The sequence below is a fragment of the Chrysoperla carnea genome, chromosome 2 (assembly GCF_905475395.1).
Source record: "Chrysoperla carnea chromosome 2, inChrCarn1.1, whole genome shotgun sequence".
Taxonomy (NCBI): Eukaryota; Metazoa; Arthropoda; class Insecta; order Neuroptera; family Chrysopidae; genus Chrysoperla; species Chrysoperla carnea.
In genome coordinates this window covers 31,850,127-31,869,469 of record NC_058338.1, presented here as the reverse complement: position 1 = coordinate 31,869,469, position 19,343 = coordinate 31,850,127, and the positions used below count along the sequence as shown (strand labels likewise).

The 19,343-nt window shown below is 27.8% G+C and overlaps 2 protein-coding genes across 2 annotated transcripts; one reads left to right on the top strand and one right to left on the bottom strand.

Moving 5' to 3' along the window:
- Window positions 1-95: 95 nt before the first annotated feature.
- LOC123292629 lies at window positions 96-15,143 on the top strand. Its single transcript, XM_044873343.1, has 11 exons — window positions 96-300; window positions 915-1,027; window positions 1,358-2,123; window positions 2,492-2,691; window positions 3,418-3,550; window positions 3,626-3,853; window positions 5,136-5,249; window positions 10,325-12,128; window positions 12,316-12,514; window positions 13,911-14,016; window positions 15,138-15,143. The coding sequence occupies exons 1-11, from the start codon at window positions 115-117 to the stop codon at window positions 15,141-15,143; spliced, it is 3,855 nt and encodes a 1,284-aa protein (XP_044729278.1). The 5' UTR covers window positions 96-114.
- A 3,579-nt stretch (window positions 15,144-18,722) lies between these two features.
- LOC123293769 (endochitinase-like) lies at window positions 18,723-19,343 on the bottom strand. Its single transcript, XM_044874675.1, has 2 exons — window positions 19,186-19,343; window positions 18,723-18,929 (listed from the first exon to the last, which is right to left on the bottom strand). The coding sequence occupies exons 1-2, from the start codon at window positions 19,246-19,248 to the stop codon at window positions 18,738-18,740; spliced, it is 255 nt and encodes an 84-aa protein (XP_044730610.1). The 5' UTR covers window positions 19,249-19,343; the 3' UTR covers window positions 18,723-18,737.

The following is a 19,343-nucleotide window of genomic DNA, read 5'->3' as shown; positions in this document are numbered from 1 at the left end:
TTAAAAAAAAAAACAAAATATGTGATAAAATTTTAAGTTAAAACAATTTTTTTTATAAAATGACGAAAGCTAAATATTAAATTTGATTATAAATTGCGAATAAATAATTTTAAAATGGATTCTTTGGAAAAAACAACCAAAAGTATATTGAAAAGCTTAACGCTTTCATCAGCGAAAGGTATAACTGTACAAAATTTATGTCGCGATTATCGAGACATTGTCGGAACTGCAATACCGTTTCAGAAATTGGGCTACTCCGATCTAATGGGGTTTTTGAAAAGTATTCCAGATACAATATTTGTAAGTATTTTTACAAAATTATATTGTTTTTTTATTAAAAAAGGAATTGAATATATGTTGGGGGCCATAGACTCAAAATCATCCAGAAACACGGATTTAAATGAATAATATGAGACCGAACAACTTAGAAGTTGTAAATATTATGTTTCTTATATATTTTCATCTACCATTTCTCCTTTTTGGTTGCTCTTTTGGTATTTGAAATCGAAACTCCCGATTGTTGGCAGTTTTGTAACGTTTCGGGCGTTAAGCCTAGCTTTGGTTATCGTCATTTGTTTCGTTATATGATTTGCATTGCGGTGCCATATCAGTGTAGGCAGACGACTTTAGCATAAATTTATTTAATAGTTTTTTATTTTATTTGGTTTTGTAACACTAGTTACTCAGCTTAACATTTTCATTTTGGTGATATTAATTATTTGTTCGTTGCATTTCCTTAACCGTCAATATTCGAAACCATAAATCGTAGTTAGTAGTATTAAGTTCGTTTATACAAATAAATTCTTAATTTTGATAAGCATTTTGAACGCCATAAGCGATCTCCTTTTTTTTTTTTATTCTTTCATACTATATGTAAAAATTATATTTACAAAAATTTTCCATCTTTTGAACAGATTTCCGGATCTGGAATGTCAGCTCTAGTTATTCCGGTAACTGACGAAAAAACAGCACATTTAGAAGATATGATACAAAAACAGAAAAAACCCTCGTCGAGATCAAAAAAGAGGTAAAAAACAACTTTTATTATATTTTAGACTACACTTTCTACATGAATTGCTATTAGACTTAACGAAGAATTATTAAAACAATGACTTCAAAACAAGAGTTATTTATTAAAACTGGAGCTCTGCTGCTCACGATATTTTTTATTTTTTTTAATACACGAAGGTTAACGTTGTTTTTTGAAATTTTGGTACTTTGATTTAGCGGCCTTAAATTTTTTTTAATGCAAATGAGTGTTTATCATCACCGAAACATGAACTTTGATTTAGCGGCCTTAAATGTCCCAACAAACAATGACTGATTATATATATATATGTATATGTATTTCTTTTAGATGTAATTCCAGTCGAATTATTCAACGGCCTAGAGCTATTAGAATAGACACAAACAAGAGTGAATACACAAGAAGGGATTATGGTGCCGCAAATATTTTACCTACAGAAGAAATTGGAGAAAAATTTAATAATTGGGACGATTTTAGTAGCGATGAATCTCAAGGTATAAATCATGCGATGCCAACAAACAATGAAAGCCATTCAACATCTTTTAGCAAACCAAATATTTTACCCACCAAAGAAATTGAAGAGAAATTTCATAATATGAATGACATTAGTAGTGATGAATCACATAGTATAATCAATCATATGCAGCCCACAAAGAGTGATTTTCATCCAACATCAACTATTCTAAATGAAACAAAATCAAGAGTTCGTGCTACAAACAATAGTTACAACGATTTTGCAGCATCAACCATTTCAAGAAAATTCAATGATCCATTTAAAGATAAATTACGTGAATTAATATCAAAATATCCAAATGGTCTTTGGTGTTGCGAATTACCACAGTATTACAAAAAACATTTTAATGCAAACTTGAATGTAGCAGAAAAAGGCTATTGTAGTGTTATACATTTTTGTACATCACATTCAGATATTTTTCATTGCATCAAACCAGATAATGGTGATTGGAAAATTTTTGATGCTCAACGTCCAATTCCTTATTTTGAAAATGATAATAATCATTCTGCTGCTGAGGAAACATCAATGGTCAGAAATAAAGATAATGCTTTACCAGAATTGGATTTAACCGATGTTCTACGCGTAAGTTGTACATGCTTTTACTTTATACTATTATGATTCATTAAAATTATAATTTAACTTCTAAAAATTGCCATGAAAAATACTCTTAAATTTGAAACATATTTATTTATAGCTTTTTATGTTTATGTTTGCATAGACATGATAATAGAAAGATGACTCTTGTAATCAAATCAGGCGAAAAAATTTAAACCGCTGCCATAGAATTCCCCAAGCCATAGAAAAAAAAGGTTGAATATACGCAAACAGCTTTGAGTTGTTAGTACTAATTTCATACCAATTCCATTCGATAATATTAAGGGCGTTAAAACGCGAGTATTTTTAGTAGTCTTGTCACACAAAAGTATAATATTTAATAATTTTTTTTTTAGTTTTCCAACCAGAATATTGAAGTAATGCCAAGTGATATTTTACAATTTGGTGAAAAAATACCAAGACAATGGCTTCAAATACCCGACGATGGATATATAACTGTTCGTGTTACAGAAGTTTATGATCCAAGTAAATTTTGGATACAGCTTTATAGCGAAGATTGTTCGGTTGCTTTGGATCATATGATGAATGATATGCAGTAAGAATATTTTATTTGTATTATATAATTTTTGGTAAATTTTTGTTTGTTTGGTAGATTAGTTTTAGAACTTGATAATGTATCGCATGTAGTAAAAATTATGTATTTGATAAATTTAGTTTATTACTCAGATATATTTCATATACAGTGTGTCCTCGGATAGAGGTAACTATACTTGTAAATTTTTGTTTATTATGAAAAGTATTTAGGAATATTTAAAACTTCTAAATAATGTACAAGGTAGCCAAAAATTTGGAATCACTATTTTTTTTAGGTAAACGGAATCACTATTTTTTTCGTGCGTATCCGCCCGGAGCGAATAGATGAATTTTTCCTGGTTTTCTCCGAGTTTTTTTCAGAAAATTACCATAGTAACGAACGACACTACTTTAATAATATATTTGTATTATTTATCCTGAAAGGCATATGCGATTCGGTCGAAACCAAACTTTTATAAGTGTGTAGCTGCCGATTTATGCAATACATTTATATATTTTTAATTAGTTCTTGACGGCAATTGGGACATTATACTAATCGTCGTATAAATCGGGATAGTCGCCACTTCATTTATTTAAACATTTTATATTAATTGGGTGATAAGTGAATTACTCTTTTTTCTCATCTCCTAAAATCGGCCATGAATAAGTAAATTCACAAATTTAAAATTAAACTTGGTATTTTAAGCAATTTTATACTTGGCAATAAAATCTAAAATAATTTTCTTAGGGATTTCTACGTACTAAATGAAGCTTATAACATTCCTACATCCGATGTTCAAGTTGGATTATATTGTGTTGCATTAATTTATAATGAATGGCATCGCGGAATGGTTGTAAAAATAGAAGATCCTTATGTTAAAGTAAGAACATTATTATTATGATTATTAGATTGATAAAATGATGTCTTTATTATTGAAATTTTTTTAAATTTTTAGATATTTTATTTCGATTATGGATCAATAGCAAAAACATTCAGACATTCGTTAAAATATTTACATAAAAAGTTTAGTATGTTACCACGTCAAGCAATACGAGCGCGTTTAGCTAACATTCGGCCTAGATATCCAGCTGTAATGTGGTCAAGTAAAGCAACTAAATTATTATTAAGTTTGATTAATGATCGTGTGTTGGTTGCTGAAGTTCTTAACTCAGTTGAAATTGAGGTAATTATGAATTGTTTTTACATTTTTCCCAATAAATTCTATTTTTCGAATTTTATATTTTAATAAATATTTTTGCGAGGTTATAGTTATCAAATTTCATTGTTGAAGCTCTTCCTATACTGAGAAACTAATTGATATTATTTTATTTAACTAGCGAAAGATATTTCGTTAATTACTTTACTTTATCAAGTTATAAAATATATATAGTGTGTCCCCGGATAGAGGTAACTATACTTATAAATTTCCTTATTTTGCATTTTAAGAAATAAGTCATTCTTTATAAGAAGTTTTGCTTATTCTGAAAAGTATGTAGGAATATTTAAAACTTCTTAATAATGTACAGGGTAGCTAAAAATTTGGAATCACTATTTTTATTTTTGGTAAACTACCCTTCTTTTTTAAAAGTTGGCGAAATGTTACTAAGAAAAGTCACTCGCAATTAACAATTATGACTCTATACAAAATATCAAGAAGATCCGTGTACTTTAATTATAGCATCATTTTTTATTTGAACAAAAGCTCTAATTATAAAAAAACATAAGAAAGAAAAGAATAATAAATCAATTGACATGTACTATCCGAGAGTGTAATTTTTTGTGGGCTAGTTTAGAAAATTAAAAAGAAAATTTATTTTCTCGGATAAACATTCAATAAGAATGGAATTGTCAAAGTTGGAAAGATCTTCTTGATATTTTGTATAGATTCATAATTGTTAATTTTGAGTAACTTTTTGTCAACTTTTAAAAACAAAGGGTAGTTTACCCAAAAAAAAAATAGTGATACCAAATTTTTGGCTACCCTATACATTATTTAGAAGTTTTAAATATTCCTACATACTTTTCATAATAAACAAAACTTGTTATAAAGAATGACTTTTTTTCTTAAAATTCAAAATAAGAAAATTTACAAGTATAGTTACCTCTATCCGGGGAACACTGTATATGTACGAAAATACGGGAAAATGAAAAAACAATATTAAATGTTTGCTTCAATTATTAAAAATTAAAATTAAAAAATTATTAAAATATAAAAATTTTGAACAATTATATTATATTTATAAAATATCTGAAATAAAATAAAATTTGTTTTATTTAAAAATTTCGATATGTTGGCCATATTTCATTCTCAATAAATATTTTCGAGTTTCTCCCATAAAAACTGTTTTATTTTGTATACAAAAAATGTAGATAGCAGGCCACATAATAGATTAAATATAAGTTACAATTTTATAATTAATAATAATTTAGTAATTGTAATTTTAAACTATCTTTTAATTTTTCAGTATCACACGTTACATGTTATTTTAACTGACACAAATGATCCAAATAAAGATGTTCATATCAACGATGAGTTGAAAAAACAAGGCCTTGCTGAACTGATGGCAGAGGTTTGTAAGGTAAATAACGATTTTACAGAGACTGATAATGAATTATTTGATGATATGTCTATAAATTTATCATCCGAAATCTCAGGTAATGATGATGAAAATGATGATGATATCTCAAAATTAAGTATAAATTATAGTTCCATTAATATTAAGAGTCATAATGATAATAATAATAATAATAAAAGTGATACAAATAAATCTGAAGCTACATCAATATTAAATAATGATAAATCAACATATAGTGCATCAAAAGTGTTGCATTTATATCGCAAACACTTACATAAAAAAACATTAAACAAAACTACTTAAGGGATTAATGCCTATTTAAAAAAAAAAACTTAAGTGAGTTTTCATGTGACAATCTCGGAGATACTGACAAAAATTTCATTTGTTACAATAGGCTTTTGTCCTAAATTGGAAAAATTGGTTTATACGTTGCATTAGTGTCTGATTTACACCAAAAAAGTATTATTAAAAAAAACATTATTTACATTGTATATTTTTTTGTAACGATGGTCATTTTTGACATCTATTAGTTAGGATCGATTCGCTAAAAAATAATAGACCTTTTTCACTTTTTTTTTTTAAATGAAAGTAAATGTTTTGACAAATGGGCTCATTTTCTTCCCCGATTTTTTTGAAGCCTTATGACCGAGAAAACAGAATGAAAATCATTAAAATTCAAATTGGCGAAAACGATCCGGAAACACACGATGTTACACGAAGGTTGGTTTGACGTCATTTAAAGTTGATAATAGTGATATATTAATACAACTGTTGACACTATTTTATTATCATCGCTTGTCGGATTGACATCACAGGTCACGTGTGCGGTGGAGCCAAAAAAAATCGTTTTAAAATATTTCAAATATTGTGACTTTTTAACAATTTTTTTCTTAGTGTTTTTATTGTTGAGTTACAGGCTCTACTCGATCTATATTTTCATAAAAAATTATCAAAAAGCATTTCTGTTTTTCATGAAAAAGGTCTATTCAAATTTATTTCGAAAACAGTGTATAGTATCATGGCGTCTTGAATCACTTCACAACTTGCCATATCATCTTTGTTATACGCCTTTGCATACACTAATTCAATTTATATGCAGTTGTGACCAGGTAACCTTTTAAAATGTAATGTTGTTTATATAGCGTTTCATATGGCGTGACGTAATTCTTTCACAATACATCTGATTGGTATTTGCTGCCACGCGACCGGAAGCATAATTTTACTAAAATTATTATTATAATTTTTTTAAAATAATAATAATTCTTAATATTATCAAAAATAATTTTGTGTTTTGTTATCTACATATTATGATTAATCATTAGAGACTATTATCCAACCGATTTATTCTTAGTAGATAAAAGCCTATTATGGCGACTTTTAATAGATCGAATTTCATAATTATTCAATGGAAAATGTTGGTGACAGCGCTGGACATCGAGCTTCAATTGCAGGACAATTAATCCACTTTGTTAAAAATTTATTTTACTATATACATAATAGTTTCTCTCTTCATACGTCTTTGTTACAGATAAAATAAAGCTTTAACAAGTTCGATTTATGGTCCTATGATTACACCTTAGCACCCAGCACTGTGGCTAAATAATTCAAATTAAAATTTCATATGCTTTTGGATGGGATTGTATCTGCATCACTTCCAAGCATTATGTTTGTTTAAAGGTTACTCTTAGTTTGCGTAAAATATTGTTGCATATTGTGTTCATTATCTAATAAAAATTAGATATTTCAAAAAGTATAAAATGAGAATGTTTTAGTTAGAGTTATTTATTTGCTCTAGGTTGCAATTGATATTATTATTTGAATTTTTTAATCATTCCTAGAATTATTTTATAAGTTAATTTGTAGAGAATGTGATATAAAATTAATTTTCTGTTTTAGAAATATAAAAAATTTTAAATTCAGATCACAATAGGTTCATTGTTTTTATTGATGTTTTGTAAAATATTCAAAATTTTGAATTTAAAAAACGGAGATTTGTAGGTAGTCATTGCGAATGTGAAATTACTAAATTATATTCATTAAATAGAAAAATATAGAGAAGAATTGCAACATATATTTGGCTGTTTGCGTTAACACCTTATACTAAAATGAGACGAAAGAAAATCAATATATTTATCTCTTACACATTATGATCATTGAATGTTTATTATAATTTTGTAACTTTTTTTAAACAACTTGACAACATTGGCAGCTTTGAATTGTCCATAAAGCTAATAATTAAGATTTTTTAATTGAAGTTATTACCATGTATATGAAATATATCAAGGTATACTAAGTTTAGTCCCATTTTGCTATGGGTGTTCATAAAATCACCTAAATAGTCCATTTCCGGTTGTCTGGCTGCCTGTTTGTCTGTTGCTATCCGTCTGTCATCACGATAACTCAAAAACGAACAGAAATATCAGGCTGAAATTTTTATAGCGTGCTGAGGACGTAAAAAGTGAGATCGAGTTCGTAAATGAGCAACATAAGTCAATTAAGTCTTGGGTTCGTAGGACCCATCTCGTAAACCGTTAGAGATAGAACAAAAGTTTAAATGTAAAAAATGTTCCTTATAAAAAAATAAACAACTTTTGCTTGAAACTTTTTTTTGTAAACATTACTGTTTACCCGCGGGAGTGCAAATTGTATAGTATGTATTATATGGGAATATCAGTTATATATGTGTGACATGCATGCCTGTGTAATGTGACAAAGTAATCACCACTGTCTATACATGGTATTTCAACAATTAACTTAGTCAATTGTATATTTTCACTTGTTTTATTATTGAAATATGGAACATTTATACTAAAAAATTCATGAAAACTTAACAACGCTAAAGCGTTTATATCATGCCTCTTAAATTACTTGAGTTTTATACCATGAACCTTGATTTTTATACCATATATATGAAATATATCAAGGCATACTAAGTTTAGTCCCAAGTTTGTAACGCTGAAAAATATTGATGCTACAAGCAAAATTTTGGTAAAGGTGTTCATAAAATCTATTTCAGGGTGTCGGTTTGAATGTCCGCCCGTAAACACGAAAATAGATATCAAGCTGAAATTTTTATAGCGTGCTCAGGACGTAAAAAGTTCGTTAATGAGCAACATAGGTCAATTGGTCCTGGGTCTGTAGGACCTATATTGTAAACCGTTAGAGATAGAACAAAAGTTTAAATGTACAAAAATGTTCCTTATAAAAAAATAAATTTTGTTTGAAATATTTTTTCGTAAGCATCACTATTTACACACGAGGACGCAAATTATTTAGTATATATTATATGGGAATATCAGTTATGTGTGTATGACTTTGTCAATTGTTTGTTTTCACTTGTTTTAATATAAAACCCAAAAAAATGTTTTAGTATAAATTTGAATATGGACGTATAAAATGACAAAAACTACCTTTTTTTAATTGAAATAGTCTATACTCAGTAGGCAATCAACACTTTAAAACAAAAAATACCGCGTTATATCCTTCACCTCCCTTGTCCAAACTTAATCTCCCTTCAAAACACTCGGATATAGACAATGCCAACTTTAAAGATGTTGTTTTTCTGTGGGTCCGCGGGATATTCCTTATCTCTTAATCAAATTTCATGACTTACCTCTCGTTTTAAAAGTTTTCTGGCTGGCTAATGACGAAAACTAGACTCACGATCTAAAAATGTATCGCACCGATTTGTTTATTAAGATATAATTTTGTTCAGTATGTAATTTGTATGTCATAACTGATTGTAACTTTCTATAGGTGAAATAATTTTTAAAATTGGTTACGTAGTTAATTCAAAAATGATGAATTTTCATTCAAACTATTATCCCTTTTTCACCACCAATATTACGGAGTTTCATATAAACTTTCATCCCCAATTTGACTTTCTTAAAGAATGGATTTTTATGAAAAAAATAAAATAAACTTTTGTCTGAAACCATGATATATATCAAGTTTTATATTTCTAACTTCAAAATTGACCAAGTTTCATACAAATTTCCGACAGTCATTTTAACCTCTTGAGGAAAAAATTTCCAAACATCCTTTCTTAGTGCACGTAACTACGCAGCTTAGGGACGTTTGTACAAAATTTCATGTCTCTAGACCCAATGTTTTTAGCTGTGCGTTGATCGAGTCAGTCAGTCAAATTTTGTTGGTTTCATTTTTGGTGCGGTAACTTAATTTTTTTTGAACAAAATACACCCGGCTTGTTATTCGCTGATAATATTTTTTCTATAGGTGAAATAATTTTTAAAATCGGTTATGTAGTTTTTCAATTGATCGATTTTATTTAATGTATCCAAAAAATTGCATCCACTTTTTCACTACCTGGAGCTAAATTTTTAATATTCCTTTCTTAGTGCTCATTTACAGTGCATTAATATGCATTAAATGTTGTATTAGACGCCACGGCTGAGTATCATCCAGGACGCTAGTTGAACAGAGTCGTTTAATAAAAAGGGTTAGATTGTTAACTGAAAGGCTAATTCAAGTAGTTGGCTGCGACGTATCCATACATAATAAACATTAGAAATTTCTGAATTATTGAATTTTTGTTAAAGGTAGCAGTAATTGCAAATATAGTATTAAGTCATTTACAAATACTCATTTTCGTAGTTTTTAAATTTTGAGTCAGTTTGTATTAATTTTATTTAAAGCGTTTAGGTGCTACGTTTAGGCTTATTATTTATTATCATTATTAGAGAACGAATAAAATATTATTATTATTATTATTATTACATCTTTCTAAGCTTAACTACTTAGTCGAAATGTATAGTATTGTGTATCGTTTTCATCAAACTACTTGTGATTAAATAAATATAATTTGTATGTGTGAATGAACCATAATTCGAGAAAAAATGTGCTATGTTTTTAGTTATGTTTTATTTTGATTATTTCTTGAATAAAATGTATTAAAAATTTATAAATCTTGTTTCATTCATAATTGAAAAGCATAACATTTATCATCTAAGTAATCATGAAGATCATGTGCACAATTTTCTCTAGTTTTGGTTAATTAAAATTAAAATTTTCAATGATCATAATTACTTAGAAATGAGAAATTTTATGCTTTGCTTTAGGTAAATACATATTATAGAAATCGTCCAATAAAGAATGCACATTATTTTTTATATCCAAATCATCAAGATATTGAAACTGGAATTGTTCCAACCATTGACGAAGTGGCAATAATGACAGCCAACGGTATATCTGTGGATATGATTTTTAAACCTTACATTAATTCAGTTGAAAATAATAAAGAGTACAGTTTTAACTTTAAAGAAGCACCGACAAAAAGTAAACCCTATCAAATGGATTTTTATGTATCTAAAAATAAAGATGTTACTGAAAATGAAGAGGTCGATAGTTGTCTTGAAATTGATGAAGTACTTCCTGAGACTGAATACGATAGCGATGGATGTAGTTCTATAGCATCCATTGGTACTGTACAAGATGAATCTCTGCGTCCTAAAACACCCAACTTGGAAACACAAATAAATGAAACCAAAAATATTGACATACCAAAACCTAGACCTACAATTTCAACGACGACTAATGTAAAACCACCCATTGAAGAACAACCCAAACCAATTGATGAATTAACATGTACGAAAGTAATTAATGATACTTTAATGAGAGTTGAGGAAGTGATTGATACATCACTACCAGATCGATCAGAAAATAGTTTGAATATTAAAACACACTTTGAACACGATGGTAGTGCCATAAATGTTAGCATACGACCACCACCTGGATTCCAGTTATCAAAACCTATAATACCACCACCAATTGATCCATCTACCATTCAAAATCCATATTATAATCCATATCAACAATTTACTGCTTCTTTATCACCTTCACATGCAGCTCAACTAATGCATTCGATGATGTTGAGTTATGGAGCTGGAGCTGTTGCAGCTCAATCATACATGTCATCACAGGCACAATTATATCAAAATATGTACCAAAACCCATATTATTTTTCCATTCCAACACCAACAAGCCCACAAGTAATTCCAGGATTTCTTCCAATGTCTACATCAAATGTAAATAATACTTTTCCCAAAAACCAATCGTTTAATAATGCATCAAATAATACATTACCAGTGAATTTATTAAACTCAATTACACAACAAACGGATAATTTATCGTTACAGAACAATAAAAAAACATCGATAAACGTTCAAACTATCGTTGAAGATTTAAAAGATAATTTAAAAACACTACTTAAAATTAAGGAAAATAATAATACAGAAGAAATTCGTTTGTTAGAAGCTCAGATAAATGAAATTATTCGAAGTATCGTTACTGATAATGTAATCACAAGTTTAGTTGAGAATCTTATTAAATTAATCAAATTACAAATCTCTAAACTAACACTGAAAGAAACACAAAATCTAATTAGTTTGGATGCTAAACAACAAAATCGAAAGCAATTGACAGATGCTTCAGCGATAAAAGATAATGAAGTTTGCTGCCAAGAGAGAAATATTTCAAAACAAATTAATCAATCTACTGAAATTCGACAAAAACTAACAGATGCCTCTATACAAGTGGATATTAATTATGAAATAAATAAATTAAATAATGAAACAACCGAAACTGCAAAAAATAATTGCGATGTGGAAAAAATTAAAAAGATTGAATGTGAAAAAATAAAAAATGTGAGGAGAATGTCCAAAGAGAATAAACATATCGTAAATAACCGCAATGATGATAGAATTGAATTATCTGACACCGATGTTGATACTGCGTGTAATGATAGAGATAAAAATTGGAGTGAAAAATTAATCGACGAATTAAATATATCAAAAGATAAATCTATTTCGAATGATGATAATTTGTGTAAAAAGATTGAACCTAAAGCTAGTGTTGAGTTAAAAGGTAAGTAAATATTATTTTCTCTCCTCCGCAACACATCATTTCCTTAAAATCTTTACCATAACATGTTCACGGACCGGATAGAAACAATTTTTAAATAACAATAACTTTTTGAACTTTGCATCACCGTAAGACAGAAAAGAAATTTGAATTTTACTTAATTTATTTATTATTTTTTTTTTTTTTACAGAATTTGCACAAAAAAAGATTTATGTGATCAAAATTAATGGAGAATATTATTTCAGTACTATCGAATTTCTGTTAACATATACAAGATTTCCAACTATCGATAGTGTTAAATCACTTTTTAGTAGTTATAATATTGATTTTCCATCTATAGAAATTAATATAGAAACACACTCTAAACATTCTTATAAAAAACTTTTAAAGTAAGTATTTATTCATCTGTTTGAAAAGTTTTTTGGGTAAAGATTTCTATGACACGATGAAAGTCGAAAAGTAAACCAAAAGTTTGTCTCCTTTAGTTTAGAAAAATGAGAACAAGAAAAGGAAATCTGGCAAGGAAGAAGAGGCTATTTCTCAAATAGAAAAAAATGAAACATTTTAAATTGGTTTGGTCGGCCCCGTACCTGACTCAAGTAGCTTAATTCATATTTTTTGGCTATACCTTCAAAAGTAGACTGCTTTCAGCTTAATTACGCTTATGGGAGTGTTCAGGTCCTTGTGTAAAAATTGTACTATTTGGCAGATGAGTATCTTACATAATCAAAAGGCCTTGGTAATCAAGCGGCCATAATTTCAAGTATTGATTACTTACGGCTTATTTATGGTTACTGGGCTGTTCAAGGCTTCTTGAACAATAAGCTATCCACTTGGCAGGCGGGTCTGAATTATCGGTGGGCACCCATTATTCTATTCACTCAGTAAGCTCTGCAATTAGTTTACGTATCCTCCAATGAAAGGAAGCTAGAGAGAGGTATGTTCTGAGGGTGAGACTCACTAAGTGTAAATACAGAGTATCCTCCTTCCAATAATTATTTTTAAATTAAAACATTTTTCTGGGGAAAAATATAATAACGTAATATAAATTTAATTCTTTATATAGACTGAAAAGCAATGGTTTTTCCCATTATTAAAATCACTTACAAACAAAAAGTTACTTTTTCAATTCAAAGTAACCCCCGAAGAAATTCAGAGATGAATGTATGAACAATCAAACAAAATTATCTCCAAAAACCTTATACCCACCCCCAAATCTTATCATTGGCATGTGTATAGTAAATTAAAATTCCTCTTGTAATTCTTTTAACAACAGTAAACTATTTTCTGTTTTGATTCTCAACAGGTAGACACTTTGTATTTAAACTATTTTTTAACAATTCGGAACATGCCTTTCTTGTTAAAAGCCATAAAGAGTATAACAAAGTCAAAGCCTACCCAGCCATGGTCCAAATGGCTATTTATATTATTACAACTCTTTGAGTATTACGTGATAACAAAAATCAGATTATCTAAATTTTTATTGTATGTCTTGTTTTAATGTAACTATGTGTCTATTTTGTTCCATGCCTGGGGTACTGTGAACAAAAATTTCATATTCAAAAGTTCCAAAAAATTTAATTTAAAAGCATATACCTTAAATTTGACACTTAACAACTTAATATTATACCACAAGTTTTTAAATAGAGAAAATTTGGTTTTCTTAATAATTTTTTTGTGTTATTATGTCTACCTTCTTTTATTATTATTTCAAGAAATAAATTTTAAACTTTTGAATTTGCATTCATACTATTATTAAAATAAAAAATATTTTAATTTTAACAGGCACAACGTTCCAGGTTGTTTTCCAGGCAGTCCATTAATTCAATTGGTAAAATGCAAAGATGTTCCTGTATTGATAGAAAAATTATTTGCTGCAAATCCAGCATTAGTTAAAGATTTACAAAATTACACAAATGAAAATATGTGTAAATAAAATATTAAAATTAAAATTAAGCGTGATTTAGTAATAAAAAGATTAAATGAGTTTGTTACATGTAGTTCTAGAATTAGTCAAACACGAATTAGGATCGTTTAGTTAGTTCTGTGTCTTAGCTTATATAATATTTTACATAAATCCTTAGCTACCCTTTAAAATAAATCATATGTACTAACTTATGCTTGATATAGAAAAATTTATCAAACAAAAGTGTTTGGGTTCAAAGAGGGCATTTTATCGTGAATGATTAAAGATAGAAGATCACATTAAATAAGAAAGTTGTTCATTACTATAAAAAAAACCTATTTTGTTGGTGACATTTTTCGTAAATCAAATTCAAAATATAAATTCTTAAGTATATTTTTACATTCAATTTCTAATAATAATTTCTTACAGTAAATTTTTTCAAAAGAAAATTGTTGCGTATAAAAACTTACTACAATTTTTGTTGTAATCAACAAAAATCTTTGGTATTATTTCGAAAAAATTTATCACAAAAAATTTTTGTTTCCAACATCATCAATCTCTCCTCATTAACGAGTTCCTCCCTTTAAATTTGACTTCGACAATCAAATTCAAGGTAACTTTGAACTCAACAGCAACTTTTGTTTGAAACATATTTCTATATCTAAGTTATCCTATAAGATATTAATGTATTATTAAGGACTTATGAGACATACTTATATATATATTTATATATATTTTTATGTGCTTGATTTTACGTAAACTGTGATATAATATTGGCTCAATTTTATTAAATTCTATAACTACTAACTGATTAATCTCATCGTTTTTTGAGTTTCTCAAGGCCATTCTATAATTTAAGTCAAATTCTGGATGTCGGACGCGCCGATTCAGTCAGAATAATGAATACTGAGTTATTACATACGTTCGACACGATACATGACTTCAATTGTAGAAAACTGTTGAGAATAGCACATTTAAGATGTGTCGAATATTAAGTTTTTTTTTTTCATTTTTCATATTTTAATAATTGCTTTAACTCTATAGTGAAGTGTTGCTTTGAGTAAATAAAAAAAAAATATAAACCAATTTATAAATTTTGGTTCTAGAGATAAGTTATTTGCAAGAAAAGTTTCTTTCTAATATTTTACTAATTTTATTTGATGTTTTCTTTTCACATATTTATTTGTTAAGCCCTATCAATCAACAAGTGTCACATGCCATATAATTAGTTTCAATTAGGTTTATTACAATTGACTGTTTAAAACATTGATATTTATGTTTTATTACTTTTAATAATACAGCTCATTCTATTTTGTTTGCATCCAGTACCATTTGGTTTTTCTGTCTTGCTCTGGTTAGCTTTAATTTTTTCTTACGATACTTGAAAATTTTATTTAAGAAATGGTAGAATGTTGTCCAAATTATTTAAATTATTAAGCTCTTGTCTACACATTTTAATTGCAACCAAAGGTAAACATATCACGTAAACGCATTACAAAGTAATAAACATTTTCACTTTCCCCCTTTGTACGTTTCAAATATCAAGTATTTAAACAATATGTTCCCTGAAGGATTTAACAAGAGTCTAAAAGAATAATATTTTAAATTTTACTGTAAAAATAATACATCATAAAAATCTCTGCTTTTCGAGAGAGTGAAATTAAAGACTACTCAAATCGTACACCAATCGCAAACAAAATTTATGTTTTCGATTTTCCAGTTTTGTTTTAAAGCACTTAATATTTACTTATAATTCTTATTTCAATATATTATGTAATAATTTAATATTGTATTGATTAAGGAAACAACTTCCATTAATATGTGTTAATTTCGTTGAAAATTACCACTTCCTATTTGTTTTGGTTAAATGCATATTATGACTTACTATTACATTTTTGAATGTATTTTTTTTTATGTCATGTGATATGTAGCATAAGGTTTTTGTTGATTATTTTGTACTACTTATAAAAAAATTCCATGAATAAAAAGAAGAATATTTAATTTCAACTTTTAAACTGTTTAATTAGTGAAGTTTATTGTAATAAACTTTTCTTTTTCATATTTAGAAGATAAGCAAGATTATTGGATTCTGATGATTTTCGATCTAAATTTGAAATGGCCAAGTACTTTTCAATACATGATTATTATTGTATTATGTATTCAAAATGATATTTCTGTTTTTTATACAGATTAAAGGCTTATCAAGGTCATTTAATATGAGCCTCATCAAATTATTCAATAAAAAAATAATGCTACCATTTCTATTTGAAATGTAAAAGAATTTAAAAATAGTTTGTGCCTTTTAATAATGTTTTTAATTCAATTTTATTGTATTCGACTTCTAAAACCTCGGTATCTACAATAAAGGTTATTAACATTTTCGGTCTTAAGTGCACGGTTATGGCGGTGTAGCCCAAGACGGGCCAATTTTAATTTTAATTTCACTTTTTGTCATCTCTTTTACTATCATATTTTGTTAAGCGAAGGGAAAAAAATTATTAATTTTGAATAATCAATTCCTTCAAACTTCATTATTAGCCCTTGCCTACTCGTTTTCTGATAACAACAAGTTTTCTGATAACCACTTAACAATTTGCAAATGAATATGATATGATACTAGTAATAAAACTATTTTATTTTAATAAAATATACAACAATTTAAAAAATGGTCGATTATAATAAAATATTAAACAATATAAATATGTATCAGCATAATTAATATTTCTGATCTAATACTTCAAATTTTGTCTTTCATACTGAATTTTGACTTTCATACCAGAATTAAGAGCGTATTTTGCAATTTTTATTAACATTTTCTTCCAATATACGCATTTCGAATTACGCATCTTATGTTTCTAAAAATAAAAGTATTGTTAATTTACAAGTGAAATTTACAAAATTTAAAAACACTCAAGAAATTTTTCGGATATGGAACCTTAAACTCAATATATTATATTTTGATAGTTTTTGATAAATTTTTATTTGGAATGAAAAATTTTTATTTGGAATGAAAAAAGATAAGCATAAAAAACTTTTAAAAGCAAATAAAAAAATATTAAGCATTCATTGTCATAGAAAACAAAACAGGTAGCATCATCCATATAAGGGTTCTAGACTAAAAATTCCTGTCTTCTCAGATTTCGGAAAGAATTTTAAAACTTTTTCCATACGAACAGCTAATGTATATAATATATTTGTATTAATTTATTATAGCTAATTCAAGCGTTACCCTTTTTGAAAAACTACAACCTAATAAACACTTACGTGGTTAATCTATTTTTAGTCAATTGTCTGTAAATAATTTCTTAGAATTTGAAAAGTAAACGATGACGAAAGCTAATCCTACTATTATAACTACGAAAATTATCATCACAATACAACCTATACACATTTAAAATAATTGGATACAATGGATTCACAAGGAAATTGTTTAAAAACAAAATTTTAATTGTTTTGGCTCTATGGTTTATGCCAAAAAGTAAATATGTCAGAGGTCTTGCGAGCATCGGGAAGCCCTCGGAACTAATACATTGTGTTAAATAGAACGTTTGTTTGTTCGAAGCCTATGGCAAATTTTAATAAAAAAGTTTCGCAGAATCCGAGTTTCATGAAATATGTTTTACTGTTTGGTGTTTTATTATGTAAAAATTTGTTAAAATTAATATAAAGAGTACTTTTATTTACCCTTTTACGTAAAGAAGATGCACCGGAACACTTTACAATATCCACGATAGAAATTTTTATTACTGAAAATTATTTTAATTTCACGTCCCGGAGTACAAAATAAAGCACCACTCCAAGAGCTGCAAGTAAAAATACAGCAATTAAAATAGAACAAAGAGCACACATTTGAATATTTAAAAATTCTAAAACTGCAAATATAAATTATAATTTGATTACATTATTTGCAAGTGTCATTTCCATAAGCGCCTTGAAACTTTTCTCAGCTTCCATATTAATACAGATTATAATTTTATTATGCTATAAACTTATATTCTGTTATTAAATAGTAGTTTCTTCCTTCTAATTTCAAAAGGAGTGTACCCAACGTGCAGGTTTAAGTATTCGTAATTAATCTGCAGAACCAATACATATGAAGGTAATTCTATTCCTAAACTTTTAAAATTTCTTCTGTAGTGCTTGCAGTGATTGTTGCCTCTATAAAGCGTGTAATTCGAGATAAAAACGATTAAGTTGAAGTTTTGATTCTCTCTCTATTACTCGCGCAGTCTATTTGAACTTTGATAGCGCTCAATACTGTTCAATTAACGCGGAATTTCTATAATAATATGAAGGTAATCATTTTAGATCTTGATAAGTCGAACTTCAATATAAGTAAAAAACTCGATGTTATCGAAGTTCTGAATTATAGATGTGAGAACGTGCTTTGTTTGAATATTTGGATGGTATTTGTTTCGCGTCAAACGTAGTTGATCGGGTACCTAATATCCGCTTCGTAACGTGGTCCGTTTCACAGAAATTTATTTCAAGGGAATTAATTTGATGTGCTAATGTTAGAGATTCAGATATGGATATATTATAGCTGCTAATAAAATTATAAAAATGAAATTTTACAAATATTTTGTGATTTTTGAAATAAACGTTTTTATTGATTAAATTAAATAAACTAATTAAACTTTAATAATATTTTTTTAAACTTTAATAATTCATAACTAATTAAACTTTAATAATATTTTTTTTAAACTTTAATAATCACATAAATGTTTACTACGATGATATTTGGTTCCGACGGGACAATCCATGACATAAGCTCTCCAATTACCACAGTTTATGAATTGCCTGGAATTTAGAGGATGTGGAAATAAGCCATTAGCAGCAGGACAATGGACGCCTTCTGGTACTTTTTCGCATGGTTTATACATGCAACTTAATGGACTCTAAAATAAATAAAATATATTAAAATAATTAGGTAAAACTGAGTCACTGGATGGGGATCCGCTGTCAAGGACCGAGCCATCTGGTGGAGAGTGGTCGAAGAGGCCAAAGCCCACCCCGGACTGTAGCGCCTATTGGTTGGAATAGAATTGGTGGTCTAGAATTGGTATAAAACTATGCAAGTCGAAAAGCCGCTCGTTATAGTGTGGATGAAGCTTAAAAAGAATATATAATTGTAAAAATAAATTTTGTACTTACTTGTAAACTCAAATTTACTCCACAAACTAAAATAATTAAGCATGCTATGCCAATTGGATGCATTTTTCTTAGAAAGTTTAGTACCTAGATCTTGGTTGTACTAAAGCTTTAAAATGCAAATTCAAAGCTACTTATAGATGTTAATATGTAATTGTTTT